The sequence below is a fragment of the Thunnus thynnus genome, chromosome 1 (assembly GCF_963924715.1).
Source record: "Thunnus thynnus chromosome 1, fThuThy2.1, whole genome shotgun sequence".
NCBI lineage: Eukaryota > Metazoa > Chordata > Actinopteri > Scombriformes > Scombridae > Thunnus > Thunnus thynnus.
In genome coordinates this window covers 28,411,468-28,429,236 of record NC_089517.1, presented here as the reverse complement: position 1 = coordinate 28,429,236, position 17,769 = coordinate 28,411,468, and the positions used below count along the sequence as shown (strand labels likewise).

Sequence of the window (17,769 nt, the reverse complement as noted above, 5' to 3'; positions counted from 1 at the left end):
ACAGGGGCTCTTATGGTGGTAAATCAAAATGTCACAATTTTAGTTACTGGCCCAAACGTACTGAACAACTTCAGCACATTTATAAGGGCCATATTTGCATTCCTCTCCTCTTGCATTCGTCTGCTATGACAGGTCTGAGGTAGAGCATATTACTAAACACTACACACTGAACTTCTACCAGTAATGTTCAAGTGAGCTACCTGTGTCTTCCACTGTCTATCACAGAATACTAATTTGAGAGGGCAAAGTAAAAGCAAGGTTATCCCTGTTGAAAGGAAAATGTTGTGATACCATAATTAGAGTTGACAGCACAGCACTATTCTGGACCCAGTCAGCTGCTCCCAAATCTCTCCCGATAACAGCCTTACTCACAAAAGGTATGGCTTTTAAAGTTTGTGTCTGAGATTTGCTGTGCTCCCTGAAACCTACCCTATCTGTCTAATTGAATTTATGGACTAAAAGGACTGCTTCCAGAGGCTGTGTGCCATCTACCCAGTATTGAACCTGTCTGGCTCTCAACCTGAAAGTCAAAATATTTCCAAGTTTTTTTTCAGTCGATAGCAATCGCAGTACAGTTTCCCGAAAAACATTTAAATTATCTAGACACAGGTTTGCCATTTGTTCTATTTCTTAATAATTATGCCAACATTTTATAATGTCCCTAATCCACCCTGCACACCAACATTTTAGAATATTATAATTATGAACAAAATAGTTATTATTGTAACGTAAAGAACAGCCACCACCAGTTACTAGAGAGCACAAATAGTGAGTTTTTATAAGCTTTGAGTGTTTATTGTTCAAAAGTTAAGGCAATACTACCCCCTATTGGGTACCAAGTACTACTACAGAGATGATTTCATTTCATGAACTAGAGCATGTTACTTTGCTACTTTCTTATGAGCTGAGTAGATTTTTTTTTTTACAACCTAGAGTGAATAAGGCAGTGGAAAAATGACTGCTGGGCTGGAGCTGCGCAGCCACATCAGGTCAGTGTTTTACTATACTATTGTACTATTATTATTGATCATTAAGATCTAACATTTTACATTTAAATCAAAGTTTATATTGCAGAAGGTTATACAAAACACTGGAAGAAATACATTTATCTGGTATATAACTATCTGTTTGAAAAATACACATACACGCACGCACAAACGCATGCACGTAGGCACACACACACGCATGACAACATGCACATACAGAAGATTCTGAATATCATGGGTAATTTGCTTTTTTCTTTTATTAATGAAGGAAGAACATGTCCTGTTTGTCATGGCCAGATACTTTGGGGGCTCCAGGCCAAAATTTGCAGTCAGGTCCCTGTTGCCTCCAAGTTCACATCAAGCACAGCATCAAGAACAGTGCACATAGCACATTACAGATTGCAGCTTTCTTATATTTTGCACAAACTAAGTAAGTTCTCCTATCCTTGAACACCAAGTTTTCTGTATGCCAGTTAGTTATTTAATTAAGGTGTTCGAACTACATTTTGGCACAGAGCATCTCTACAAGATAGGGTCACAAGATTATGTCCTGATGTAGAACCCAGTTGATATTGTAATTCTGTAGTGCAAATTCCCAAAGAAATTAGTAAGAAATCAAATTACCAAAACACAACTGACACACAGTCAACCTGGGGCTCTTGAGTCCTAGCACTACTAGGGCCAACCCTGGACATGATCCTTTTTTCCTTTCTCATGTTTAAATGTTCTACTGAACTCAGTACTCAGTACTCAGTACTCAGTACAGTTTTGCTGTTTGATGATGTTGATATTAGTAGACAGCTAATACTGACTCATAATGCCCAGGACAAATCAATTCAACTCTGATTAACACTGCATCAATCATCATTTCCATGGTAACATAAATCTAAATTATTTCACCCATCTTTGGTGGCACCAGAGCAAAAATGAAGCAGCAGGACCCATCTATCTAAGTTCTGTGCTTCAGATTTGACTCTAGTCTGACTCATCTGAAGCAGGAACGGTCTTTTACCTAAATTTAAAAAAATATATCCTGAAATCTATTTATCCACACATACAGATGTTTGATGAACTCAAATGATTCACTGTGATGAACTTTTTCTATCTGTTCTTCAGATACAGTGAGGACGCGCTGAATGCTGGGACTCTGCGGGAACAGGGAGATTGCAGAACGCCATCTTTAAACCCCACAAGAGGCCAGCTACAGTTGAACACCGGGATGAAAAACACTTTCCCTTCATCGGGATATAAGTTCAGATCCTGGGAATTTATATATGTTTGTTTCCCAGTTAAGTAAATAACAAGCGGCTGTCCGATGGGACTGAGCGGAGACGGCCACGGGACACAGCGAGAGCGTTAACATGTTGTTATCATAGGCGGACAACAACAATAGACGGAAAGACAACAACAGCGGCTAGCATCGCCTTGCTAACGCTGTTTCAAACGCTAACTGCAAGCTAGCTAGCTAACGTTAGCTACTTCATCAGCAAGTCTGTCTGGTTGCGCTGAAATTTTGACTGGACGCTGTTTGATAGCTGACAGTGGGTATCCAGCTCTATCCAACGAGGCACCCCGACACCACTTGGCCACTTTTAAAAACATATTTAGTGGTGAGATTTGCGTTGTGGCTTTAGCTAGCTAAAAGCTAAGTCCCGACTTCTCCCCCTCCCCAGCGGCCCGGCCGGAGATGCGTGGAAGATGTCGGTGTCGGGGCTGAAGGCCGAACTGAAGTTTTTGGAGTCCATTTTTGATCCAAACCACGAACGATTCCGGATCATTGACTGGAAGCCCGATGAGCTGAGCTGCCAGTTTAATGTAACTGGGGAAAAGCTGTTAATTATCCACTGTAACATAACGGTAAGGGGACATAAATACAAACGCCGGGATTTCTACGTGTCCCGTGTTGTTCGTTAGCGAGCTAAAGTTAGCTGGTTAACTTGCTAAGTCAGGTAGCAGGCTACCTCCACAACCGTGCGATAATCTGATGCTATGCGGGACAGGGTGTTTGCGTAGTTTCATTAGCCAGTGTGAATTGAAGCTACGCAGTACAGAATGCGGTTTTTTGTAGGTTTGACAATCCGACACTACAAAGTGTTGTGAAGCAACTCTAGCTGTTAGCTAACCCTGCACTCTGAATGCTAACGTCGTCAACCCAAATGTTACATTATTTACTGACACTGTGTTAAACCCTGCGACACGCAGGTAACTTACATACGCTAGATCAAACGTATTGGTTTAAGCTAACTGTCTTGTTTCTGCTGTGTTCGACTGTGTTTAGGAGTCTTATCCATCTACGCCGCCAATATGGTTTGTGGACTCTGATGACCCGAGCTTGACACAAGTATTGGAGCGATTGGAAGATGTGAGAAAAGGCAGCACCCTGGTAATGATCGTGATTCACTTGTTTCACTATTTGTCACTGAAGGAGAGGATTTATGTACACGTTGTAAGGATCTGCTGACATTTTTATGATGCATTGTAAAGGATGAACTTAAAACCTGTCATCCAACATTTTGCCCAAAGACACGTACTTTGCCACTGTCACACTCATCTTACTGCAAGGCAGAGTTAATCTGATACAGAGCAGTTGGTTTCAAGTTAATAAACAACAACAATTAGCAGATAATTTAACTACCCAGCTAAAATTCAATAAACATCCTCATATGTCAAAACAGATTTGATGTAGCCTCACTCAAAACGCTTTTATGGCCTGTCTGTGGTATTTGGCACATGACTAGTTGAAAAGAAAACACTCTATTTGACTTAACTGAATTGCTCGGCTTAACACCTTTTGACCAGGCTGCCTCACAGTAGGAGCATTTTCTTTGCATTATTGTGACATAATGCCAGTCTGCTGTGTCAGATGGAGGCAGATGATTGTGTTGCTAAATAATCTTTTGGCACTGGCCCTTTATTTTGGACTTTGACTCAATATGCTGGCTATTATTTAGATGTTTTAAATACTAAGTACTCTTAATATTTGATTTTGTGTCAGTGTTTTAGATTTTTCATACAGTTTTTGTCCTTTTAACAATTTTTGCATCATCCTTGCAGGATTTTTGCAATGTTGGACTAGTTAAAGAGAGTGTTCACTGATGCAGGTTGGGTTTTTGCCATTTTAGTGTCATATTCTCAAGATTTACCAAAAAAGGGGCTTATGTCAGTTTTCTTACAGTATGGGCTTTCAAACATAAACAGCTTGCAAGTGCTGCAGAAATGTGAGTCTGTACTTATGACCAAATGGCTGTGTCATTAGATCATTGGGACAATCTTTGAGGTCTAAATGTGACAAGCTGCTGTAATTCTACGTATTAGGGATGGTCATGATTTTTGAATAGTGATTAAATTATAAAAAGCGAATAGTTAATGTGACTATCGTCTTGTATTAAACAATATATTTTCCCTTGTTGTGTACAGCACGTTCAGTTCAGCTCTTTTCCACACAAGGGCATTTGCTACAGCATTGTGAGATGGACTAGATGCTAATGTACAAATAGGAGAAATATGCAAAGACTACTACAGCCATTAAGATGTTCTATGTGGCACTCCTTCAAAAAAATAAACTAAAATGAGGTGCAGTGCAAACTCTGCAAGGTAAAGCTAGCATATCACAAGTCTGCAACAACCATACACAGTCATTTGAGAGCAAAGCACCCAGCAGAAGGTGGCGGCTCATCCATAGATCAACAATCGATGGCTAGCTTTTTCACCAGATGAATTAAGTTTGATCATAGACGTGCAGAGCAAACAACGGCCCTCATCTCAAAGATGACAGCTAAAGACATCCTTCCCATCAGCTTTGTCAAAGGTGAGGGTTTTCAAAGTTTGATGGGATTTTTTGAGCTTGAGTTTATGGCCCTATCAAGGAAATCCATTACCACAAAACTGGAGAATATATATACTATATGATGATAATACAAGTGAGCTGCACACTTGGTTGACAAGTGTTGAAAAACTGTCTCTGACCACAGATTCACGGACAGCACTTACAACTGAATTGTATATAATGGTCACCTGTCATTACATACTCAGCTGGGAAATAAGAGGGCTGACCAAAGAAATACAGACCAAAGCAGTGCCAGAGTGGCATACTGCTGAAAATCTGGCAAATGTGGTTCCCACCGCTACTGAACACTGGGGACTAAACGGAAAAGTCACAGCATGCGCACATGACAACACTAGCAACATGGTGCTAGCCAACACTGAACGCCTGGAATGGGACTCTCAGCCTTGTTTTGCACATTCACTCCAACTCACTATAAATGACAGATTCAAACCTCAACACATAAACCATGTGGTTGCATCTGCCAGTTGTCTGGTTTCTCATTTCCATCACAATACAACCGCAACACAAGCGTTGAAACAAAAGCAACAACTTCAGAGCTTGCCCGACTACAAATCAGTGCAGTGCTGCCGAACAAGATGGAATTCTATTCATGACATGTTCCAGCGACTACTTGAGCAAAGAAAGGCAATATCTGCAGTCTCGCCAGACAGAGCGTTCACCAAACTATCAGATGTACGAATCCTCAAATTGACTGATGATAGCTGAGGTGTTATGAAGGAGCTCATACCTGTGCTTTACTCACTGAAATGTGCTACTACTGCGTTGTGTGGAGAATCTGGAGTATCCATCCCCATGGTTTACCTGGTTACAGCAACACTCCTGTTAAAACACCTCAAAGAAACCCAGGGAGAATCACCCAAAGCACACCATGTCTGCTTCACTGGAGCAGCAACTTGCACCTGCAGATGTCAGCAGGGCTCGCAAGGTTGCATACATTGCATCCTTCCTGGATCCGAGGCACAAACACTTGAGGTTAACAACTGATGAAGTTAAACTTGCTGTGCAGGCATAAGCGTGCAATCTCGTGGGCGTGGGAGAGATGGTCGCAGTTGAATCAGATGAAACCGAGCCGGTGGCCAAAAGACTGATGCTGTGTCTGCCATCACAGTCCTGTTTGGCGAGGATTACAACATGGAAACAATGGACACAACTACTGAATTAAACCAGTACTGCCCAGGACAAGTGCCCACCCCCTCCGCATCGATCCCGTGGACTGGTGGAAAACCAACAAAAACAAATATCCCCGACTGGCAAAATTAGCAAGGTCATACTTGTGTGTTTGCCTGCAACGTCTGTGCCATCAGAGAGGGTGTTTTCCAGTGCAGGACTTACTGTAAAAAAAAAAATAAAAATATGGAATAGACTATAGGCCTGAACAGTCGCTCAGATTAGCCTTTATGAAGACAGACATGTTCAAAATGAATGTTCATGTCAGCATTGCTGTCACTCAGGTATTAAACAGTTTGCTGTGATAGTGACTGAAACAATAAACCTTTTGAGCTGTATTAACACTGATGTCGCTATATGAGAAATATAGAAATAACTATCATTTTTCCTTATCCGCTTGTGCAGTTGGCATTAGGATTTTGTTAGCTTTTGTTAGGCCTGAAGAGTCAGGACCATGTTGCCTCAAACATACTGAGTTGTAGTATGACAGGCTGATTGCCAATAACCTGTCCTGTGGAAGAGAAATGATCCATTTCTGTCTGTGTGTTTTATGAGGAAGGATGTGGCGCAGTTCATTATACTCTATGCTTTATGGGGTTGTTTGGTTTAACAGCTTAATTAGATTCTGTTGTGGATTCTAGCTCATTCAGACAAGTATTGCATCACTAAAGAACATGACATCAAAATAAAAAGACAGAGTTGTGAAGATCGTGAATGGGCCTCTGTCTCTCTCTCTCTCTTTATGTGTGTGTATGTGCATGCCTGCGGGGGGTGGGGGAATGGTCGAATAGTTCCCAGTGAATATCGAATAGTATTTTTGCTTGAAATGCCCATCCTTACTACCTATGTGGTGACGGTGGTTAGTTAGCCTACTTACTCATGCTGTATGCTCTGTTTGTAGGACACAAAATAAGCTTTTCATAGAAGTACTGTCAAGTTTTTTGGACAGAAGTAAATTATCCATAACTTAGTGTGTGTGTTATTTGTTAGGTAAGAGATAGGCTATGCCTTCCTGTGGATAGATAAGATCAGTTTGGTTGTTTTGCACGGATGTTTTAGCGGCATGCTATATTTGAATTGCACCAAATTTGCAAAAGCAGAACACACTAGTTGATGGCAGCCAAATGACTGTGTAGTCTTTCTGTTCGAGTGTAAACAGTCTTCTTACATTTATTTACACTACTACTACTACTAGTATTTTGTGTTAAAATGTTTAGTCTGAATTCTTATTTAAGACATTAGCCTAAATACATTGCTGCTTGATGTATGAAATGCAAACATCACTTTGATTTGCCTCACACAGTCGTAACAGTATTTTCACCAGTAGCTATTTGCCAGTTTAAAGTCCAGAAACTGATGTTCAAAATTCTTATTTATACCTGTGAAAGTGTATGTTACATCATTTACATGTCTGTTGTGTGGTGATGCTGTGTAGCTGCGTTTGCACCCTTGAATGATTTCTCCAACTCTCTTTAACCTCATTTATGTGGTTTCTCTTTACTAGCTTTTGCAGCAATTGAAGAAGCTCATTTGTGACCTTTGCCGCCTGTACAACCTGCCTCAACATCCCGATGTGGAGATGCTGGATCAGCCCCTGCCCGCAGGCCCTGTGGGACAAGACCGAAAGGCAAGACTGCATTAGATTGCTCTTGTCAGATACCTCCCAGTAGCATGGCATGGCATAGTATGGTACACCAGGACACTGGCTGGAAATAATTAATTTAAGGATTATGCAATGTATATTTATATTAGATTATGCAATTATATTTTTATTAGGATGTTTTATGTACTTCCAAACCACTTGTACTTCATAAGGAGATAGCAGCCTACATCACAGAGATGATTTACATGAGGTTGTTCCTCTTGTGGTCAAAGTCAGTAGAAGGTGGTCTTCTGACAAATAAAAGGACCAGCCCGCTCATTAAGTCTCCGACATACTATTTAATTCACTGTATGCAACTTAACCTAATGCCTTGTCTGTGGTGTATGTGTTTATAGCATGGAACAGAAGAGGTCACATCTGAAGAAGAAGAGGAGGAGGAGATGGGAGAGGTAAGTTTTTATATCAAACTAAACACTTGTTAATTTCATGTACTACTCTTAGGGTGTGGTGCCAGGTGATTAGTGATGATTAGGGGTGGAAATCTTTGGGAATCTCACAGTTCGACACCGATTCTTTGATGTTCGATTCCAAATCGATTCTCGATTGAATGAACAGAAAAACGTAGCCTATTTTCACTCACTTGCTCCAGTACAATGCGTGCCAAAGCATTCACTGGTGTCCTTATTCCAATGAAATATAATATCAAACATAACTGGCAATTAAGATAAATGATCCACAGCCTTTTTATTTTTAAAAGTTAACTGCATTAATTAATTAATGAATTCATTTGAAGACATCTTAGAATCTCCTGCCTGTATGAGAATAACAAAATGAGGGGGAGGAGCGCTCCGCTGTGTTGTTGTTAACATTATGTCTCCATTAGCTCCAGGGAGAGCCATCACTGTCCAAGATGCTGAGCAGTGAAACAGACTGAGCACAGAGTTATTTTCATCACCTCAGAGTTGGTTTAGGTTGTTTCATGCCGCAGTGTGTGTTGGTCAGCTGGTCTCATTTGTTACTGTTGGAATTGATTGCTCCGCTCCGCTAACTTAAGTCTCTGGGTGAGGAGGTAGAAAGTTCACAACTAACGTTTGTCTTGTAAAAAAATGCTTGCACCCACTGCCTTTTTTTTGAAGATGAACTACAAGATAACTCTAGCAGGTGCGCGGTGTAGACTGTCCAGGTGCTGCACTGCCCCTGTAGTTGAGTCCCCCCTCCCCCCCAAGTAATGATACATACTTCTTTATTTTCCTCCCATCATACTCACACATTTTTTTAAGAGCAGTGTTTCAGCTTTTGAAATTGCATGCTGTTATGGTATGTTTTGGAAAGTATAATGTGCAGTAAGAATACCTAAAATATCAAATATGAACCAACAGGACATAGAAGATCTGGACCACTATGAAATGAAAGAGGAGGAGCCCGTGGATGGGAAAAAATCCGAGGATGATGGCATCGAGAAGGAGAATCTGGCCATCCTGGAGAAGATACGTAAGAACCAGAGGCAGGACCACTTGAATGTAAGTCTTTATTCAGTGATGTATGTATTTTGAGGTGTCAAAGGGTCTTATGGTAAATACTATTTTTGATTGACACATATTCTGTATACAGAATGTATGTATGCTTACCTAAACATTTTGTCAGTTGTACTTTTTAGGGCTTAAGGTAGTGATTAATTTTTTGAATGACAAATGAGAACAGTTTGGAAAGAAGAAACCTGAAAAACAAGTCAGTTATAAGATATTTCATCCGTTTATCTGACAGTGGGAGAATGTGACCTGTTTATTAATGTGCTTCTATATACAGCACATCTTCAGGTTTCTTTCAGCATCTGCCCTTCAAGGCAGCATAAATTTATGAAATGATTTGTTTTTGTTCTGGCCCTCAGCTTGCTCATCATTTTGTTCTGTGGCTCAGCTATGTACCTGTCCTTGTATCTGAAATGTGTCAAAAATACAATTATATCCTAACTATGGAGCCAATGACCCAAGCTTTTCATGCACTTATTTTAGTTTTTCTTTGTTTGTTTGTTTTCTAATTTTGTGGATTGGTGAAATAATCTCAAGGGGTGTAGAGGAGTAAATATAGACGTCTTGCAGGATAATGCTTTCTCTTTGATGTTTGCCTGTATAGAGTACAGAAGACAGGGTTACCCTCATGGTGAATTGCAAAGAGCTGCGTTCTTTGTCTTTATTGTTACATCTGTTTTTTTGTTTTATTATTATTGTTGCAGGGAGCTGTGTCTGGTTCAGTGCAAGCCTCTGACCGCCTGATGAAGGAGCTTAGAGAGATCTACAGGTCTCAGAGCTACAAGACAGGTAATGCTCACCACCCAGAGGTCTGCACTTTGTAGCAGATCTAAGTGAAAAGAACATTTGCAAAAAACGACACCGAAACATACAAACAATTATCATCTGTTGTATCCTCTTACTGTGATAGATGTGTATCGGTCAACATCAGGCATCGCAATACTAGAGGCATGATGTATATATGAATGGAGGAAAGCATTTCAGAGATAAAATTCAAAAAGTACCTTTACAGCTTGTCCAGATGAGGTCAGCTCCACCCTCTCTGTTATTTGCAAACAACTCATGTATGCTTTAGTAATGGCTGTAGGCACGTCAGTGTGTTTTCCACTGAGGCTTAACAAAAAAAAAAAGTTCTTTGAAATATGAATACCAAATTTTTATGCAGTAGGCAGAAACCCATTTTGAAGTCTCATTATGTTGAAATTCCTCACTTTTGAACAATTTTGAACAAGGCCTCTAATAACGGATGCAGAACGAGCTGACAGTGGAGACTGGAGGTACCTGTCAAAATACATCTAAACCTTTGCCTCACTGCAATGCTGTTTAGTTTATAAGGTGAAAAGGGAGATAAATTATTACAGTTGTTTCCAAGTCTTGCACCAGGAGACGTATTTAATCATTTTCTTTTGCAGGCATCTATTCAGTGGAGCTCGTTAACGACAGCCTGTACGAATGGCACGTCAAACTAAGGACGTAAGTAACTGTGGGATCTTTGATCCATGAAAAATCATGTTTTTGTTTTGTTTTTTTTGTTGTTGTTTTTTTTTCTATGTCAGCATAAACACTGACTGATAACATAATTTAATGCCCAACAGGGTGGATCCAGATAGCCCCTTACACAGTGATTTACAAGTCTTAAAGGAAAAGGAAGGAATGGATTACATTTTACTAAACTTCTCATATAAAGTGAGTAAAACAGACTTTGCATTAATGAAAAAGAAACAGTATTTGGGAGTCTTTGAAGTCTTTAAGTGAAGCATTTTTGGCTGGTTGTCTCTACAGGATAATTTCCCCTTTGATCCGCCATTTGTCCGGGTAGTCTCGCCTGTGCTTTCTGGAGGGTGAGTTCATTTAGCATGCACACTTAACAGTTCCTTCAATCCCCATAGTCCGTTTTCAAATTGAGGCAGAGTTTATCAACAAACCGAGAGATTAAAAAGTGCCTACATAAAAACAGGAAGAGGGCTTCCTTGTACTGTTCGGATAACCCTTCCTCTGATAATTTGTTTCTCCTTGCTTTAGTTACGTTCTCGGAGGAGGTGCCCTGTGCATGGAACTTCTCACCAAACAGGTATGTCAAATGTATTTCTCTTAAGGATAAAAATGTGGAAGTGAATTTGTGCTGCGTAATAAAAAATGTTACTCCGGATTGCATTTGAATCTGTTTTTTACATTTTGAGACCTACTCTTATTGACACTGGGCTTCCTGATTGCAGGGTTGGAGCAGTGCCTATTCCATTGAGTCTGTCATCATGCAGATCAATGCCACTTTAGTCAAAGGAAAAGCCAGAGTGCAGTTTGGAGCCAATAAAGTAAGTGAGGAAGCACCCAGAGGTTCATTTCAAGCCAGGAAATGTCCTGTGATATGTTGATAGCACACTGTTTGCTTTTCATCCTTTTTCTCTTTCTCCTTTCCCAGTCAGATAATAAGTGCAAATGTGATGAATATTTGGAAAAAGTACATGTTTTTTTTTCTTTTCATTTCTCCTCGTCATTTCATTGTAAGAGCTATTTTAATCAGCTGACTGGGTGCCTCTAACAAAAGTTACTGAAATTGTTTTTCTCTTTGGGGACCAAGGGCAAATGGGTCACTGTTTATTTTTAAGCTCTTCTTGCATAATGCTCGCATTATAATGAGCAAGTGAAGTTATTTTTTATCAGAGAGCTTTTCCTATGATTTTATTTTTTAACCCTTCTATCTTTAGAATAAGACCCTTAATAGTTTGTTTTTCACTCTTAACAGGACTGGAGTGCCTGTGTGGTGCTAGAAGTGAAAGTGGGAGTGTTTTTTTTTTTAACGAAAATGTATAAATGTTGAGTGAGATGTTGCATCCACTTACTTAGAGTTGTATGAAAGCTCTGCCAGTATTGGAAAACAGCCTTCATAAAGACCATTACCCCTCATACCATTTTAAGATAGACTCACTGAGCTGGGGTGAACGGGGTGTAACACTTGAAAAGGGGCCTCTTCAATAACCAGAGTTACTAAAGAGTCATTATAGCATTTCTGCAGTCTTACCGGAGATATTGTCAGTATTGTTTGTAATTGTAAAGATACATATGATTGTAGAATGGTAGTTGTTACATTAATTTGTCAAAAAGTTACCAAGAATGAAAAGCATATCACTTTCAGCATAAAGTCTTGTGTATTGTCTGTGGTTTAGCAGTGATGTGTGCAGAGCTACAGGTGCAGAGCCAGGTCTTCTGTGAATGGTGATATTAACCAGGCGTGTGTGTCAAAGCAGTCTGGTATGAATGGCCAAACAAGGGGAGAGTGTGTGTGTTCATTATACTGCACCATACACAGATTGGAGATTGTGCGATAAGCTTTTTTTTTTTTCTTTTTTTTTTTTTTGCTTGTAGAAAACAGCTGTCAGTGCTGTTTCCTGTTCTGTGCTGTCATCATAAACACAATGCACACTCTAAGGTTGACTTCATTTTCATCTTTGAATGCAGAACCAGTACAATCTTGCCAGAGCACAGCAGTCCTACAAATCCCTGGTTCAGATCCACGAAAAGAATGGTGAGTGTTTTTGTCTCCAGTTTCACACAGAGTGCATTACTGACCTTGTTTACTGAAATGTAATCCCTCCCATGCATCAAAGCGTAGGAAAATGACTGCTTGGACTGTATGTACCAAACATGGACAACATAATTTCTCACATGTACCATTGTTTACACTGAAGGTCAAAGATTTTACTGACACAACACAAGTGCGCCAGCTAGTGTTTTTAAGTGTTTGTTACAGCAAATGTATCCAGAAATGTCTAAATGTTTTTAAGTGTGCCTCTAAGAATGATCTCCCTCTCCATAGCAGATGGAAAGTAGCTAGGAGCTAAATCAGGTGCCAAGCATCTCCTGTCCTTGTTTGAGATTAGTAGTTTTGTTCGAGTCATGACAAATAGATTTAATAAAATTAAATAAAACATAAGATTATTCCCATCTTTTGCCTTAAGCAAAGAATCGGGTGTTTTCTGCAGTGTGTCGTGTAACAAATACAGAAAGGAGTCTTAGCAGTGCATTTCTGATAGTAAGCTGCACAATGAGTGAGACAAGAAATATAACAACAGGTATTATTTAGTGCAAATATGATTTAAATACATAATTATAGGTTCATAATAAACTGCTTTAAAGAAGCTTAAAGGACATCAGAAATTAACTGCTATACAAGGTTGAATGTTATTAAAGTTGTGCAAAGGTGCGCTGATCACACTGTCCATTGTGGACGGTAAATGTCCTCAATAATGGTTTGGACAACAATTTGGTATAAGCATGTAATGTCATGATGAGCAACAGCTTGAACAAACCAAATAAAGCTAAATTAAGTGTGACCCAAAGTAAAGGTTTTGTTCTGAAATAGGTGAATAGTGGAGTGGTGTCATGTTTAGGTAAACTGCTGAGTGTTATTATGTAATTCCACTTGTGTTGCACATATCTACATATGAAATAAAGGCTTTGCGATTTTACAGTTTACAAACATAGTAGAATAAAAGAATAATATCCTCTGTCAAATCCAAATAATATCCATTTGGACATACAGTGAAATTAATAGTAAAATCAAGAAAGAGAAACATTTACATTTTAAAGTTAAATATCTTTATTGGAACAGCACTGGTAAGTCAGTGTTGCTCAAAGATTTATTCAAATTTTTTGTTGTCCTTGACTTCTGAAAACACCACACTGCATTTAATAAAAGAAGTGCAGGTGAAAATATGTAAATTATTTTTACTCTGTTGGGCCACATTGAGCCATATTTAATTGTATCAGAATATAGAAAGTGAGAGCTTCATTTTGCAGCACAAATAGATGGGACAGAAAACAATGCACTTTTGTGTGTGTGTGTGTCTTTCACAGAATAGCTCATAAGACAATTGTTTCATGTCAACTGATCATAATTTAAAATATTGGCCCATTCTGTTAGGCAAGCAGAAAGGTCCATATTCACAATGGCTTTCATTATTTCACTTCTCTATAAATAATCTTCAGTGACAGGATGTTCATTTACTGCAACCAACAAAGGAGTACTGTGCATGTGAATGTGTAAATATGTTATTACCTGCGGTACTATTGGTGGTGGAGATCTGGCGACAGTAGATTGGTGCTTTTTTTTCCTAATGTATAGTCATTCTCTGTTATTGTGCTTTTTCCCCCCAGGCTGGTACACACCCCCAAAGGAGGACGGCTAAAACAGACTCTTGCCTTTCCTGCACTGGGACCACATGTCTTAGATTTTTTTTCCCTTTTCCTTGCGACCAATTTCTTTTTTTTTTTTTTTAAATCATTCAAACTATTTTGTTCTCTACATGAGAGTTTGAACTCCAAACCAAATTCTTCATTCAGTGACCACCCACAAACTAGCACATAAACACACACACATGCACCCCCACCCAAAAATTACATCCAAGCCCATCAGCTGCTCGCAAGGTTTTCCTCTCCTCAGATATTTATCTCTCTGTACATCTGTTGTCTGAAACAATCTCATTTTACCATTGCGACATTCATCCCATACTCCAGGAGAACAGTGGACTTTAAATATCACGCAAACTCTCCGTTTGGTTTTGGCAGCGAGCATGCCAAGGTTACTTACAGGCTGTGAGTTGAAAGGTGCGGCATGGTTTTATCCTCTGGCAGTGGCAGTTTGGCGCTCCAGTCACTGCACACTGCCTCTGCAGCCACAGACTGGATCCGAGAATGGCATGCGACATTCCCGGGTATGATGCAGTGGTGGCTGGAACGGACATAAATGCTGGTGGTGGGGAAAAACCACCACCTCTCTCTCCATGGACGGCCTCTGTAATATTGTGCTCATGTATTATCTTTGTTATGCCAAGATCCCTCCTCTGGAATAACATGCTTCTGAGGCTAGCTCGCTTTCAAACCTCATATCTTTTAAAGCTTGAAGCCCTGAGGTGGGGAGGAAGATAAAGAGACCTTTGCAGCCTGGGCTGGACAGCCCATAATAATGAACAGCATCCTTCTGAGCTCCAAAGTTGGAGACCACTGTCATCATCACAACCAGCTACTGGACCCCTCCCTGCAGGGGAGGATTAGTGTGCGGCGAGGCTGGAAACAAAAGGAACATGACCAGGCAAAGTAGGGGTGTGTTGGGATTGGCTCACACTGTATTGTAGTTGATTTTAACTCCACATGTAAACATGTAAATTTGTATTTCTGCAAAAGGATTTAATTGTTTATAATGTAACCTTGTCTGGGTCTTTGGCTGGGCAGAGACTGTATTAGTATATACCCTTGACAATTAACAGCAGGGGCACTGCAACTTCTCAAGACCCATTTAGAATAAGAAAGAGTTGCTTCATGGATACTCTTGCAGAAGGAAACAAAAGTACACCATGTTCTTATGTAAGCTTAATGACTACTGCGGTTTTGTTCTTTTTTTTTTTTATATATATATATTGATTTGTAATCCTCGTGTTATTGGCAACAATGACAGTACCATTCCCCTTATTTGATGGCACCTCTTAACTACAATGGCCGTAATGATGATGGCGTAGACACAGCTGTTTCTGGCATTCCAGAGGTTCGGCTATTCATATCTAATCACTCAAACCGGATGAACCTCAGTAAGGCTATGCAGTGAAGACACAGTCTTGTGGAGTTTTGTTGTACTGAAGAGAAGTAGTCTTAACAGTGTAGTCACCTGCTTAGTTCTTGTAGCTGGTTCACATCCTGACCACTTTGCCAATCCTGCAGTTGTAATAGTCTGGAAAAAAAAAAAAAAGTGACCTTTACCTTCTGACTTTTCCTCGACCTCATGGCTGTTTGAAAACACAGCCAGAGTTTCAAATTCACAGCAATAGTCTTGACCATATACCTACTGGCTTCACACCTGGGAAGATCAACTGGAGTCTGTTCCATTTCCAGAATATTTGTTCAGGTTTGATAAATATTTGTTCAGATTCGCTACAGGAAGGACCCAGGTCTTCCCATTACCACCTCTCTGGTTACTATTCCTAACCACTCTCAGCACTGCTGTACCCCTCACACGCCGAATCTTTGATGTAATGTGAATAATATGCAGAAAACTGTGTGGAGCATTCCAATTAATGCAGTTACACGTTTGTTGTGGGTGTTCTATTGTGTGGTTATTTGCATTGTTTTAAGTATATTGTCCTGAAAACCAGCATAGAAAGCTTAGTTATGCTAATTCATACAGTCATTCCTCATTTTTGCGTTGGTTTAGAATTTTCTCAGTAATACTAACCTCAGTCCAACATCTTCAAAACAGGTAGAAATGGGTACAAACAGCGTGTTCATGTCCAACAAGTCTGACATTTGTTAAGACTTGCAGGATTTGACAAGAGTCACACTCCCTTCTTGTTTCACCCAAAGCAAATTTTCAACATGACTATGGATCATTGGCATGGTTGTTAGCTGTTGTGATACCATTGGTAAAGTACTAATCACTTCATTCTGGTCACATTGTCGAGCTCACCCCATTCTCTGGAGAAGCAAACTCAGGAATACATACTGCACACTTGACTTTGCAAAGGATTGCTTCAGAATATCATAAAATGCAAGATTGAATGTGTCAATCTTTTTTTGGGGTGCCATTTAAAAATGATGCCCTTGTCTCACCGATAGGCATTGCAGTGTGTTTTGCTGTTGTATTGCACACACTTGATTTAGACTTTCTGAATACCATTGAGGTTGATAAATAATTACTAAGCAAGTTTTGGAATGATCAGATATCTGGAGCAGGGATTTGATCCCACCTTCATATCATCCTGTGCTTTATGAGGGGTTAAGAACACATCAACCCTGTCTCTTTGATATTGCTGTATTTTGCATGTCAATATATCAATGGGTGTTGTTTCCCCCAAGCTACTGAAGGCAAAGTGTGGTTGGTTTGGGTGGTAAAAAAGACTAGATGTATCCATTTTTTCATTCATTGTTTACTCAACTTGTGGTTTCCTATCAGAGCACAGGGTCATTTTTTTTCTGTGCGTTGCTTATTGAAACAGGTCAGATACTATATGAGACACATGGACTACATGTTCGGATTACCTTTAAAGATGCCAGGATTCCCTACAAAAAGTAGCAGTTTAGATTTGTGTGCCATCAGAACAATTGTGAGCTTACATCTTGAACCTGACATTTTGAATAATGGTGTACCCAAGTCTGTTGTGCACTGAATAACAGCTTCTCTTACACCAACACATGTCGTCTGACTAACAAAAACCTTTTCTGCTTTGGCAAGCGCCATATTGATCTGAGGTCTGAACTAGCCTGATTCTGGGTTCCTTGCTTCATTAACTGCGGTGGCCGGGTTATAAAGTTATGCACTGTTAGCATGCTTTGGTTTGGTTTCATTTTTTTCCATTGCAAGGGTGATTTTGACCATGTAAAGTAATTTGTAAACTTGCATCAAGTTTATGAATAAAGAATTTTATGAAATATCTCTTCATTCTGTTCTTTTTAATAAAAACTCATCAAAAGCAAATGTGAAAATCTGGTATTTGCTACGTGGAATCTATCCAAAATCTGACTGGTATTGGATGAAAATGTATATGCCACTACACAGGAACATTCAAAGAGTATTGATAAACCGGGAACAAACACCAACCATACCTACAATTAGCAACCCATGCTACTACCAGAGCTACACCCAACTCCAAA

General features: G+C 39.7%; 1 protein-coding gene across 2 annotated transcripts; it reads left to right on the top strand.

The window, feature by feature from the left end:
* The first annotated feature begins 2,131 nt into the window (after positions 1-2,131).
* On the top strand, positions 2,132-17,549 carry LOC137185842 (ubiquitin-conjugating enzyme E2 Q2-like). 2 transcript variants are annotated; one of them, XM_067594275.1, is made up of 14 exons: positions 2,132-2,527; positions 2,660-2,843; positions 3,265-3,369; positions 7,505-7,627; positions 7,999-8,052; positions 8,983-9,123; positions 9,837-9,921; positions 10,545-10,605; positions 10,728-10,818; positions 10,915-10,973; positions 11,155-11,203; positions 11,349-11,444; positions 12,589-12,655; positions 14,287-17,549. In XM_067594275.1, the coding sequence occupies exons 2-14, from the start codon at positions 2,685-2,687 to the stop codon at positions 14,316-14,318; spliced, it is 1,122 nt and encodes a 373-aa protein (XP_067450376.1). In that variant the 5' UTR covers positions 2,132-2,527; positions 2,660-2,684; the 3' UTR covers positions 14,319-17,549. The 2 variants fall into 2 exon arrangements, with proteins under 2 accessions (XP_067450376.1, XP_067450367.1); XM_067594266.1 differs by having other exon boundaries at positions 2,132-2,843.
* Positions 17,550-17,769: the final 220 nt, after the last annotated feature.